This window comes from Tenebrio molitor, chromosome 3 (genome assembly GCF_963966145.1).
Source record: "Tenebrio molitor chromosome 3, icTenMoli1.1, whole genome shotgun sequence".
Classification (NCBI taxonomy): domain Eukaryota; kingdom Metazoa; phylum Arthropoda; class Insecta; order Coleoptera; family Tenebrionidae; genus Tenebrio; species Tenebrio molitor.
The window spans coordinates 4,793,627-4,806,212 of NC_091048.1; the positions used below are offsets into that span (position 1 = coordinate 4,793,627).

At 32.7% G+C, this 12,586-nt stretch overlaps 3 protein-coding genes across 5 annotated transcripts in view; 1 reads left to right on the forward strand and 2 right to left on the reverse strand.

Moving 5' to 3' along the window:
- LOC138125671 (somatostatin receptor type 2-like) overlaps positions 1 to 12,586 on the forward strand; it is a 214,618-nt gene that overhangs the window by 130,022 nt on the left and 72,010 nt on the right. For all 3 annotated transcript variants that reach the window (XM_069041107.1, XM_069041106.1, XM_069041108.1), the window contains one exon: positions 9,801 to 9,860. The gene's annotated coding sequence lies outside the window, so the exon portion shown is untranslated. The remainder of the gene's footprint in view (positions 1 to 9,800; positions 9,861 to 12,586) is intronic.
- On the reverse strand, positions 2,829 to 3,746 carry LOC138125711 (somatostatin receptor type 2-like). Its single transcript, XM_069041163.1, has one exon. The coding sequence runs from the start codon at positions 3,744 to 3,746 to the stop codon at positions 2,829 to 2,831; it is 918 nt and encodes a 305-aa protein (XP_068897264.1).
- LOC138125673 (uncharacterized) lies at positions 10,778 to 12,322 on the reverse strand. The gene is made up of 2 exons (XM_069041111.1): positions 11,861 to 12,322; positions 10,778 to 11,811 (listed from the first exon to the last, which is right to left on the reverse strand). The coding sequence occupies exon 2, from the start codon at positions 11,809 to 11,811 to the stop codon at positions 10,876 to 10,878; it is 936 nt and encodes a 311-aa protein (XP_068897212.1). The 5' UTR covers positions 11,861 to 12,322; the 3' UTR covers positions 10,778 to 10,875.

A 12,586-nucleotide genomic window follows, 5' to 3' on the forward strand; every position in this document is an offset into this window, starting at 1 on the left:
AAAGAGTTCATGACGAAAACAACAATTACAATCCAGATGACAAGTGTAACGAATTTGGAGCTTTTTCGACAAATCGTTGCGCTATTTTGGGACAAGTAGTTTGTCACATACCAGTCTAGTACCAAAATGGACACAAAGATTGTGTTTCCTAGCATAAACACAAACGTGAAGTACACCGTTACACACTGCACGACGTAAGTGATAAAATTGGAGCGAAAAGCAACAATCAGCAGTGCATTGCAAGCACACCAGCTCGCTATGTATATGTTGTAATGGACGTTGGGCTTCTGAAATTTGATCAGTGTATATATTATAATTATATTTGAAGCTACACCACCTATCGCCATCGATGTTGCAAAGATGTTGATTATTTGGACGTAGAAGGCGGGATGGTGGACGTCTAGTGTGGAGTTTGAACTGTTTGTAAACAAATCTTCCATTTCTCTTCTACTTCATCAGATAACTTTTAATTCGACGAGATGATTACCACGTTACACTTTCAACATTTCTGTCGTGCTAGAAACCAAAACTAAACTGCAATGAGACACGAAGATGTTAGAGCTCTATTAATCAATTGCGATAATCTGTCTCGTTTAAAATATGTTGTGTTTATTAGAAAATTAGACTTGCGCTGTATTCTGAATTGTTACTAAAAAAAATCTCTTAGAAAGATCTTATCCAAAAATAAATATAATAATTGTTTTTTTTTTAAGAATAATAAATATGAATATATTTTTTCCATGATCATTGAATTTCAGCGGTCTCTGGAAGTAGTGAGCAAAGATGGCAATTGAATCACTAGTGAGGAAAAATTATTTTCTCACTAGTGAGCAAAGTGAATGTTTTGCGAGTTTGTGGATAGAGGACGCCAAATATGTTGTACAGAAAGTTTTTTCAATCTGTTTTTAACATACTTTCTGAATATAATAACTAAAGCTTGTCTTATTTTTGACTTATTTAAATTTTTAACCTGTTATTTAGATTTCAATTGACGAAAAAACGTGAAATTGCTTGGGGTAAATTTCTGGAGAAATTCATGCTAAATGCATTATGTTTTGATGTCACTGCTAAAATCAGTAAACCAATCACTAACACGCAACGCCTAACAACATAACCTGTCTTATTTGGAATTTTGTTGATCCATGTTTTGTTGTGAAAAACTGTTTTCGTGAGTTTCCTGTTGGGCTAATTTTGTAGAAGTTATTGTTTCAGTGATTTTAACAGTTATGAAAAATAGTGATGCAGATAGATAATGATACAGTTCCGTCCTCGTGATTAAATGCCGAACATTGCTCACTTGTATTGAAAATATTATTAATACATATTGAAAACCAACATGAGATATTGTTAATTATTTATTAATAATTAATTTAAATTTTGTTAGGATATATGTACTGCATTTAAGAGAACTTGTAAATGTCTTTTTTAAAAAAAAAATAATTTTTGTTGTTTTCTTCATCAATAACGGGTGTTCAAAAAGTGATTGTGGTTTGAAACAAGCGTGTCGTTAGTTAACGAGAGACTATAATTTAGAGAAATACTTTACGGTAAAATACATGAAAAGCGTAGGGATAAAAAGAGATGAAACCAATCAAAATAATGAAAAGTAAAAAGATAATGCAGCAAACTAACCAATATGATTTTTTTAATACTTAATGGAAAAAAGAAAAAATGGTATATTGCAAACACAAAGGTTTGATTCGAAAACATACAAACAATTTTTATTAACAGAAACTTTTTACAACATCTGAAAAAATATTTTTCGTGGACTTGTTAAAAAAGGCAAAATACACAAGATTGAAATAACTATTGGCGTAAATCATGCATTCGCTGAAAAAATAGGAGTAAATGAACGTCGTTCTTGAAGTTTGACCAAGTATAAATATGTTAGTGACGCAATATGGCGTCCAACACAGAATAAAAATTATAGGCACTAGGAGACAAAACGAAAATTTTGATCTCAGTTTTTTAAATATAATAACAACGACGGTTAACATAAACAGGCAGAAGCTAAAAAAGTATAAAATCTCCAGTTCTGTGCGGTAATTAAATACCCTATGGTGTACATGGCTCGTTAGGAGCGAATACATGAAGAAAACTATAGCAAAAATACAAAAACAAAATTTAATATGAATGTGAAAACTGATGTATGAGGAATACAAGGAAGATGATGACGCTTTCATGAACCAGTCCACAACTAGTAACAAATTTACTATTAAAAATAAAACGAAAATGACACGTTCCATTTGTAGCAACAGAAACGGAAACGAATCCAACGAATTTGTGAGGTTAGATCTCATCAAAAATAAGATGTAGGGAGAGTTCATGCAGCACAAGATATGCAGCACGTTCCAGTTTATCAAATGAAAGTATTTCAATCGTTTCAGTTTTTTTGTTTTTATGACAACGTAAATTATTACAAGATCACATAATACAGCCACCACTGACAGAAATCCTTTGACTGCTTCTCTTGCGATGAAAGAATTTGATACTTTTTCCTTATTGTATTCACGGTAGTAATTCACTGTTCACAACAAGTAGTTATCAATGAAATATCAATTGTCTTTCACTTACTTGCAATGGTGTTACTCCACGTTATTCGTCCACTTCTTTAAACCGAATGCCAGATGCATTAGTGTGTACAAGGTTGAATCAATTGACAAATAAATCTGGTTCATCTTGTGTTTCATATACAGAGTGGGTTTTTATTTTAACAGTAAACAAAATATTACATTACAACAGAAATCTTACAACAAATAAAAATAATCCTAAAGCACTATTTTCTAATTGTAAGCGTGCATAAGTGAATTGTTGAAAACTTGTGTTTTTCAACTCTTGTTGTTGGCATCACTGGCGGTGTAGACATCCGAATAATGGCTTCGCAACTGGTCCCTACACTGACATTTAACAAATTCGAGAAACTTTTTCCTGAATTCGTGTTCAGTCCTCGCCAGCAAATACACATTCAAAACGGCGTTTCCTAACACGAAGCACTGCGAAATAAAATACGAGAAAATGAGGAGATTCTCGTTGTTGCTCCGGGACAAGAAGGTGTGCACGATCAAATAAGGCAACCAGCACAACACCAAAGTCGTCGGCAGGATTATAGTGAAGTCCATCTTCATCAGCAAATTCCTGCGTTTGCTGTAGACGTAGTAAAAGACGTGGAGCAAGATTGTGTACACCACTAGAAACCTCAAAGTGTTCAAGATTGTGATGTTATGAATCTCCCTCCAGTTGGACAAGCAGTACATGGAGGCGTACCAGAGGTAGAGGATGGCGAAGGTGTAGAAAAATATTTTGATGAAGATTAGCTTGCTCGTGTAGAAATTGTACCACGAATCGGACACGTTCCCGATGATCCAGTCAATCGTCAGGAGACAAACTGAGATCAGTATCAAGAAGGTCAAAGCTGATTCCGTTTGCAAGATCCAGCAGATCAGTCCTTCATACTCCAACTCTTCGTACGCAACTGCGTTTATCAAAAACGACACGTACGGGGAGATCAAGGAGTACAGGATGTCCAGCACGCTCCAGTTCATGAGATGAAAGCATTTCACTTCTTGCGTCTTTTTCAGTTTGATTATTGCGTAAATGATCAGAGTGTCGCATATGATGGAGGCCACCGACAGCAAGACTTTGAAAAGTTGCCGACTTACGAACCATGCTGTTAGATCTTCTTCGAAAGTGGTGGTGTTGGAGGAGGAGCGGTTGAAATCGGATAATTGGTCAGCTTCGGAATCCATACTAACTGATAACTAACTAAAGTTTTACATTAAATTGCATTAACACCGTTTTATTGTGAAAGGATTACTTTAATGCACTGCTCTCGTTAAGCTACTGGTAAGTCTTGTCAAGGCAAAACCATTTGCTACTTACGCCCTCGTTAAATAAATTAATTGTGGTGTGTACTTAATATCAAGCTTGTGGGAAACGAAGACGTCATGGCTGCGTTAAGAATTAAATTATTTCTTTTGAATTGTTTACAAGACAATTAGTGGAGTGAAGGAAATCTAACGATTGCAAGAAATTTGTTTATCACGTTTTGTTTTAGTTGTGATAACAATTATTATTTCTCGGGATAATTCCGCACAAATTAAATCGCTAGGCAATCAACCATACAGATGTGCACAAGTGAGAAACATACAATGATCTTGCAGTGGTGGAGGTTTGATTTTATTTCTGAGCTCTGTAGGAATTAGAATGAGAATAAAGAAAGAGCTCTGAGAGGGAGATGCTTGTAAATAAAATGATATTGAAAAGGAAAAGATGGGAAATGATTCTGTACGAAACGAAATGAATGAACAACAAAATAGCCGTTATAGAAAATATTCAATGTTAGAAATTAAATAAAATCATTTACATTTACAAGCTCGGTAATTGGAATGATTTTTATTTTAAATTTTTATCTTTTTTTAGAAATTATATCAGTTACTTAAAGTTAAAAATGCTTTCTCTTCAATGGCAAAACCCATTTTACCACTTATTCTGGAATAAAAGTTGCTTACAATTACAGTAAACGTCTGTAAACGAAATCGAAAAGTTGTTTTCTAGGTTAACAACACCACATCGTTGACGTTTCTTTGACATTTCAGCAAAAAATCTACTTACCAGTGGCGTCGATTTTCGCAATGAAGCTGGTAACTAAATTTTTACGAATGTAAAATTTGCTCTTGTTTATTTTGTACATTTTCTCCATTATCAGATAATAATAAAATAACAAAATGCACAATTATAATTCCAACGATTAAAATTCATGAGGTGTGATTTATTACATAGTAGGGTTTGAGACCACAAATTGTCTACGCCCATGCATTGAATGCTTATTTCCTTATTTGCTACATGACCGATAATTTGCATGGGTTGTTTTTTTTTTTTTTATCACATTGTACTTTATTTTATGCCTGCTTGTTGTACAATGTAATAATAAACCCATGAGAGATTTTTTACTGACATTTCATATTTCTAATTTATTGGTGTTTTGTTTGTTGCATACTCACGAAAAATTCACAAGCAAACATTTTTTCTTGTTTTATACTCAGGTTTTAACAATAATCTTTGGGTATTTCGTAATCTCCTGACCATGAGCAACAATAACTGTATCAGTTGGCAATAAAAAAATTTACATAAAATTTTCAAGACTGAATTGTACCTATTTCGGTTTGTTTTATTGACATTATTGACAGTTGGTATACATTTCAAATTTAAACGTTTTGGTTTTTGTAATCTTTTATTAATAAAATGGTTTTCTCGTTGGAACATGATATAAAAGTCACCAAAAATCACCAGAATTTATTGCCAACTCAATCAGTACTTGTTGCTCACACGGTATTATTTTAAACGCATACATAAGGTATTAAACTTCAATCTCTATCGCCTAAAGGATCCCTCACACTAACGTGGAAATTCGCGTCGGTCGCTAAAAATTTTTTTACACGGTAGCAAATCTGCACGTTCAGACTGGTACGAATGTTTCCACTTTTAACGATTTTGACAGCATTTTTATTCCCAGCGGATGTTCATTCGCGATCACACGCGTTTTTCTTTGATTTACTTATTGTAAAATGTACAAACAACAAAAGTGCTTCTTCTTCATCCAACGATGAATACATTTTGTCTTTTATTAAATATTGATTATATTGTTCGTAAAGCACTTTGACTGATTCCGCTGTCGCGGATTTGCAACGAAAGTTTCGCGTAGGTGTGGGGGATCCTTTATTCTGAAATTTTCTAATTATTCGGCAAGAAATAGCCTGCTGTAGTCGCAATACTTGGTGCAATTTTTCCCTTAGAATTGACAAATTTTCTGAATATTTCCATGTGATAATTTATGGCTTCAAATTGTTTGAAATTTTAAAGGACAATAATGCACTCATTGGTGCAGTAAGACTAATAAAACATTATTTTCAGTTTATAATTTTTTTGATTTACGTTTCAATAAACATAATCGTATTTGTTTACTTTCAATTGAATTTACGCTAACAATAAACAGACCCTGTGTTAAAACAAATTTGAACTCTGCATTAAAATTAGGTACCTACCACACGTTATAACGGTAGGTGTTGATGTAAGAATATTAAAACATTTAGTTGTTTATTAGTTTTATAATATATGTTATAATAGTACATAAAAGTATCAGTCACTTAATAAAATAATTTTTTAATTATATTTTATAAAAATACCGGGTGGGGCATCGTATACGCGCACGCGAGAAATCGCGACTTCTAATTAAATAAAATTGTCGAAATTTTTCAGACTTACCTGGCTATTGGTAAGGTACATTTCATAATTTTTTGATAATTTTTCACTTACAAACAAAGGCAAAAAAAATTTAAATGTAAATTTCAACCAAAAAGTCAAATTCTGATTTTTATACTAACCTATACAGATTCACTTCCTATAATTATTTACGAAATCTAGGGAAAAAAATACCAATTAGATTTTGAATTAAAGGCAGTTTTACATTTCAACTTTCAAAATGATTTTTATTTATGACCTGCTACTTGTGCTGTCGTAAATTTAGGCTACAATGGAAACTGTCAATTTTATGGCAAAAAGGTTTAAAACGGTCGGCTATACCTTTGTTGGGAAATTATACCATTGTGCCGTAAATCACCCGTCTGGTTTACGTTTAAATAAAAAAGCGAATTATTTAGCTAACCAAGTCAAAATTTGTAATTATGCCACCAGGGTTTGATGGGCTAGCAGATACAGATTCATTTAGTGTAAAAACTTTATAGGTAAATTAACAGTTAATTTCAGAAAACTAATAAAACTGTTACGGCCTTATTTATTAACAAAAAAAATTTTAAAAATTCTCAAATATACCTTATCAATAATTAGTCAGGTATATAAAATTTCGCCAATTTTATTTAATTAGAAGTCGCGATTTCTCACGTGTGCGTATACGATGCCCCACCCGGTATATAGATTGATTACAATTCTAAATAATATTAACGTTGTTTTGACTGTATGAAGAAGTGGACAATAGATTATTTTAATATTATCACTTAATCACAAACAAAAATCTATTCGCAACAGCGCCGCTTTATGTTTTTTCCAAAATGATATTAATTTCAGATGAAAATGTACGGGGTATTTCACGAGTGATAATGAGCCCGACGAATTGGAAATGCAATCCAAAATACATTTCCGAAGTTAACGTGGATGTTTCGCAAATTTTAACATAAATATCATTCGCTTCGTTAAATAAAATTGTGAAAAAACGAAGTTTTTGGGAAGCATTTTTATTACACAAATACATTTTAGTCGTCCTATTTTAACTTTTTCGTAAATGTCAGTTTTGACAAATAAAATTAGATTAGGTATTGGAAGCAAAGCCATCATGCATTCATTATTTTATTTTAAAACAATACGAAATTTAAAATTACCACGCTAACTTTGGAAATGTATTGTGGGTTGCATTTTATACTCTGCCGGGTTCATTGTCACTCATGAAATACCTGTATATTTATGTATACATGTGTTATTGAAAGTTGTACAGATATTTTAACCACGAGCTACTGGCTTCATGTAGAACTCGGAAAAAATATCTAAAAAATTCTGTCAAAAAATAAAATGACATTTATTTTTTGAGCTTACATTTTTTTTAATTGCTTATTAGTCTCTACGTTGTCAAACAACCTCGTAGGTAAAATTTCGGCACATTTTAAAAATGCACCCTGTATATCATATTTTATAAAACGTACACCAATGTGGTTTCCTTGTTTTAAAGCATATTTTCAATAGGTTACTTCGCATTGGCGTACATTTTATAAAACATGATATACAGGGTGTATTTTTAAAATGTGCCGAAATTTTACCTACGAGGTTGTTTGACAACGTAGAAGACTAAAAGCAATTAAAAAAAAAATTGTAGCTCAAAAAATAAATGTCATTTTATTAGAATTTTTTAGATATTTTTTCCGAGTTCTGCATGAAGCCAGTAGCTCGTGGTTAAAATATCTGTACAACTTTCAATAACACCCTGTATGTAGTGAAGAAAAGATTATTTGATTCTTTAGTAAGGCAAGTTCATAATATTACACTTATTATTTCTTCCCAGTTTATTTAATATTAAATACAAAATTCTTATTCAGAAAATGGCAAGCGCCTGTTGTTTCATTTCAGATTATTCAGAATATTAATATTTTCCTTTACAAGATGTTTCTCAAGTAAAATTCATTTTCATTTAAGTACACTTTGCCAAAAAACGTTCTTTCTGTTATTTCCCTTTACATATTTTGTTTCTACCTAGTTCAAAGAGAATTTCCAAATTTCGAGTGGGTATCAATGAAATTTAATATTTAGATTTATCTACTTTCGAAATTAGCAACTCATCAGTTCTTTACTTTTATAAAGAATATCTTTTACTACCAACTCTAGACAAATGAATTTTTAATGAATGTAGAATATGCGTATACAGGTGTATCGAAAATGCGTGTGTTAACTTTAACACGTAGCAGAGCTTGTTAAATGAAACATGTTTTCTATTCTATTTTTTTTTCTTCTTGAATGTCATGATCAGCGATTTTAATTGTTTGAGAAAAAAACAATTTTTTTACTGTCATTCCAATTGTCAATAAATTTTGACTCTCAAAGAAAGGAATTTAACTCATCATTTTAGATGTTCTAAACTTGTACACTTAAAAAAGCTTATAAGGATCTATTTTTTTTTTTATTTGACAATAGTTTACGATATAAGTGAGATATAGGCATTATTAACACACGTATTGTGAAGAATTGCCCCACGAGGCCATAGGCCGAGTTGGGGTAAATACATAGTGCGTTAATAATAATAATATAGTATCCCACGAATATCGTTCTATCACCGTTAAAGTTGTCTTAAAATAGCCCCACTTTGATAGAATAATAAAGTTATCAAGGTAACGAGAAGATGTTTTTTTTTCAAGATGATAACAACGCGAGTGACTATACTCGCGTCTTGGATACCGAATAACAACAAACAACAACAAACAGGAATTTTAATTTTTCGGAAACTATTGTTTTTTGCTGTAATTTGCTTGTTGTTGCCTTGGATTTGTGAATTCTCAATTTCGTTACATGTAATTATATTACCTTCATTATACAGGGAAAATTAACGTATTCCAAGTCGGGAGTCTTGTAGGGAAAAATCTCAGGAATGTCGAAAAAATAAAATAAAAAATATAGGGGGGTCTTTACAAAGATCTATGGGTCTGAAGGTTCACACTTTTCATAATGTTTTCTTCAAATAAAAAATATAAATGGTTGAGATTCATTTTGAAATATGGTGAGGATGATTATGTAAAATATTAAAATATAAATGAAAAGACATTTCTTGAAAAAACAGCTTTATCTCGAAACAATAAAAGCTTTGTTTTTCCAATTTTTGTTCAAAAGGGAAGTACAACATAGCTAGAATATTAATCAGGTACTTTTGAACAAATATTGACAACTTTAATATTTTTTTCAAAGTGACAGCAATTTTTTTTAAACATTTTTCCTTAGTCAACAGGATGTCGCCTACTAAGCCCCGAACTCGGAATACGATAATTTTAAGACACCCTGTATTTAATGGAATCAAAACATTTCCTAGAACATCACACTAGTGTTGACTAGTGCGGTAATAATTTTATTACCGCACCATTGGGATAAGGAGATTGTTACACTTCTAAAATGAGTGGGATATAATATAACTTAACCCACGGTGATACGCAATTACTACAATTACTGTCTTTAAAATAAAATGGAAACAGAAATTTAAAACAAACAAAAATTCTTCCGTGCAGCTGTTGTAAATATTGTTTCATTTTTTGCAGATTCTTAGCATCCAGACTGCACTGGTTGAGATGGACCTGTAATCCACTGCCCTGCGTGTTGTAAGTATTACAGATGTAATTTAATTATTATTGGTCGAATCAAAGTCGTTTGCTACAACTTGAAACAACCGAGTCAACCGTTAAAACCAAGAAAAAGAGCTCCAATCATGGTGATGAAAGCCTTCTTGGCACAACCTCTTGTCATTTTATTTTTTGCGGACGTTCCACTGCTTCGGAGAGATTAAAGTGGAACAATGTTGCCCCAATTTATCTTTCGTATCCGAGAAAAAGAGTGGACAAGAAAATATCTGAGCCAACGGAATTAACGAAATTTAGTCTACACTCTTGTATAATAAATAACGTTTAATTTTGTCCAAGAAATTTGGACGTTTCGGATGGGGTGAGCATGTGGGTAAGAGAAGAGAAAATTCGGTGCAATTTATCACACGAAATTAAGCTCGTTTCTGGGTGGACAAGTCATTTGATTAAACACGTTGCCAGAGAAAGCTTTTTGTTTGCAGGAGTCACCGTGATTACTCGTGACATGTACTAATGTTCTAAAATATGAGAAACAATTTTTTTAACATCTCAATAAAAATCTTATTTAGAATCTAAATTATAATTGTTGGTTGCTTGTTCGGTACTAGACTGCAGTGTCGTGCATAATCTGAGTACGTTGTTTAATTATAATTAAAATCGTAATGCATTTATCCCCAATTGAGAAGTGACACAGGAAAAGATTTACAATAATTATTGTAAGAAGACCATTTCAAAATCATTTAATGACTATTAAAATTGTATTTAAAAGTTTTTATTAATTTATAATATCTGAATACTTTATGTTACGCCACTGGAGCCAATTTCTTCACCGACTGCACTGTGGCACGTGATTACTATATCGCTTAAGCGAACGGAGTATAGATCGTTTAATTCTTTTTGGTACTTGCACACAAGAAGTAGTTTTAATTGTCGTTAAATTAATATAAATCTCTTTATTTAGGTACATAATATACAATTTTACAATCAAGATAAATAAATTAGTGATTTTGATGTTTGCAAAAACCGGGCAAATGTTCTAACTATTTTCGCTTTGAACCAAAGCATTTTCCTCGTCGTCGTCCAAATGGTCTGGGGTACTTGAAGGTCTTTTAAAAACAGTGTTGAAGGCTTGGCTAAAATCATGACTTATGTATGAAAGCCAAAATGCTGTAATTATAGGAACACCGTGTACGACAACCGCAAGTAATATCTCAAAAGGCAATACAAAAATTCTTATTATGATATTCTCAGGGAAGTACAAATACTGAATAACAAAAACAGCGAACACTACCACCGGGATCCAGATCAATACAAGAAAAGTTGAAATGGTTAGTGAGTATCTATACCTAATACAGTCTCCACTAGGTTTTTTAAAATATGTAAAAGCGTTAACGGCCAAGACTGTAAAACTTGCAAGGCAATATATGACTAGTGTGGTACTGTTTTCGGCAACAATATGTTTATCGAAGCATGAACTAACGACTAGCGAGTATTCAGTGATGTGGACGAGATATATGCACACAATGAGATATTTTTGAATCCTTCCATATCTTTCCAACCAAGACTCTCTTGTCACTAAAATTAACCAATCCACTGACAGTGCAGTTGCAAAGGTAAATGTCAGCGATAAACAAACACTCTCAATGTTGAACAACATGCAGAAAACCCTGCCACTGGTTAAATTGTGCAGTCCACAGTGTAGAAGAATTTCAAAAGCGGTAGTAAACGTGTAGAATATTAGAGCAGATATGGCGTAGTGAAGGATGTAATTGTTGGTCCTTGATCGAAGACGTTTGATCTTTATTATGACATAAATCAAGACGACGGATGCGCAGATGGACATCGTACTGGCGAACAAGCGAAGAAAATCTATGACGCGTCGCCAGAAGTCGTACGAAATGTAATGCTTGTTCGAGATTTCTTTGATGTCAAGTTTACCGAAAGGTTGCTCTTCAAATGTTAAATTGTCCATCTGCAAACCGGCGATAAGTAAATCAGAAGTGGAGGTATTGGGTACTTACGTTTATTGGCGGAAAAGAATTATTCACAATGGTTGTTCAAGAGCAAATTACTGGAACAGCAGCTTTCGGTGCGATGGATATTGGCATGGTAATGATATCGAATATGATCCGCCCCTCGCATCTACAAATGACGCAAGGCTGCAGTCTGGTTGCTCTTGTGATAACTCGATTGTTATGTAACAATCTGATTTATTGGTGCTTAGCGTCAGTTTAGGTTGATTCGGAAATCTTCAAGAAGGTATCTTTATGGCAGTCGCATAACAGTAACAGACACATTTAGGATTATAATAATAAGTTGAACCATGTCTCGTATTTACGAGTACGTGGATAAAGTAAATCACTCTTTATATTAAATAACATTGTAGCATGCGAATATTTAATAATAATCGAGACGAGTCTAGGACTGTCTTGAATGCGCTCCTGTGTCGCGAACGGAGTGATCTAATGTAGACTTACGGTCCAGAAAAATCTTGAAAAATCTCGCGAAACAGGCGGAACAAGTAAAAAAAATGCTATTGAAGTTACTTATAAAGTTACTTATAGCGAATTATCGGCGAGACGTTGAATAAGAGAATTTTAAGTTAAATTTCTGTAGCGTGGGATTAATTTTAATTCTGTGCAAATTGTAAGTAAACAATAAAATTGGTCATTATTGTTGTCATAAAAAACAGCCGATTTGAAATTGAATTATTAATTAAGTTTTTTCGAGCAATAAAATTGTGTTGC

Bases quoted from the DNA above. Each gene is read 5' to 3' on its own strand.
- LOC138125711 (XM_069041163.1), bottom strand. From the start codon at position 3,746: ATGGATTCCGAAGCTGACCAATTATCCGATTTCAACCGCTCCTCCTCC.
- LOC138125673 (XM_069041111.1), bottom strand. From the start codon at position 11,811: ATGGACAATTTAACATTTGAAGAGCAACCTTTCGGTAAACTTGACATC.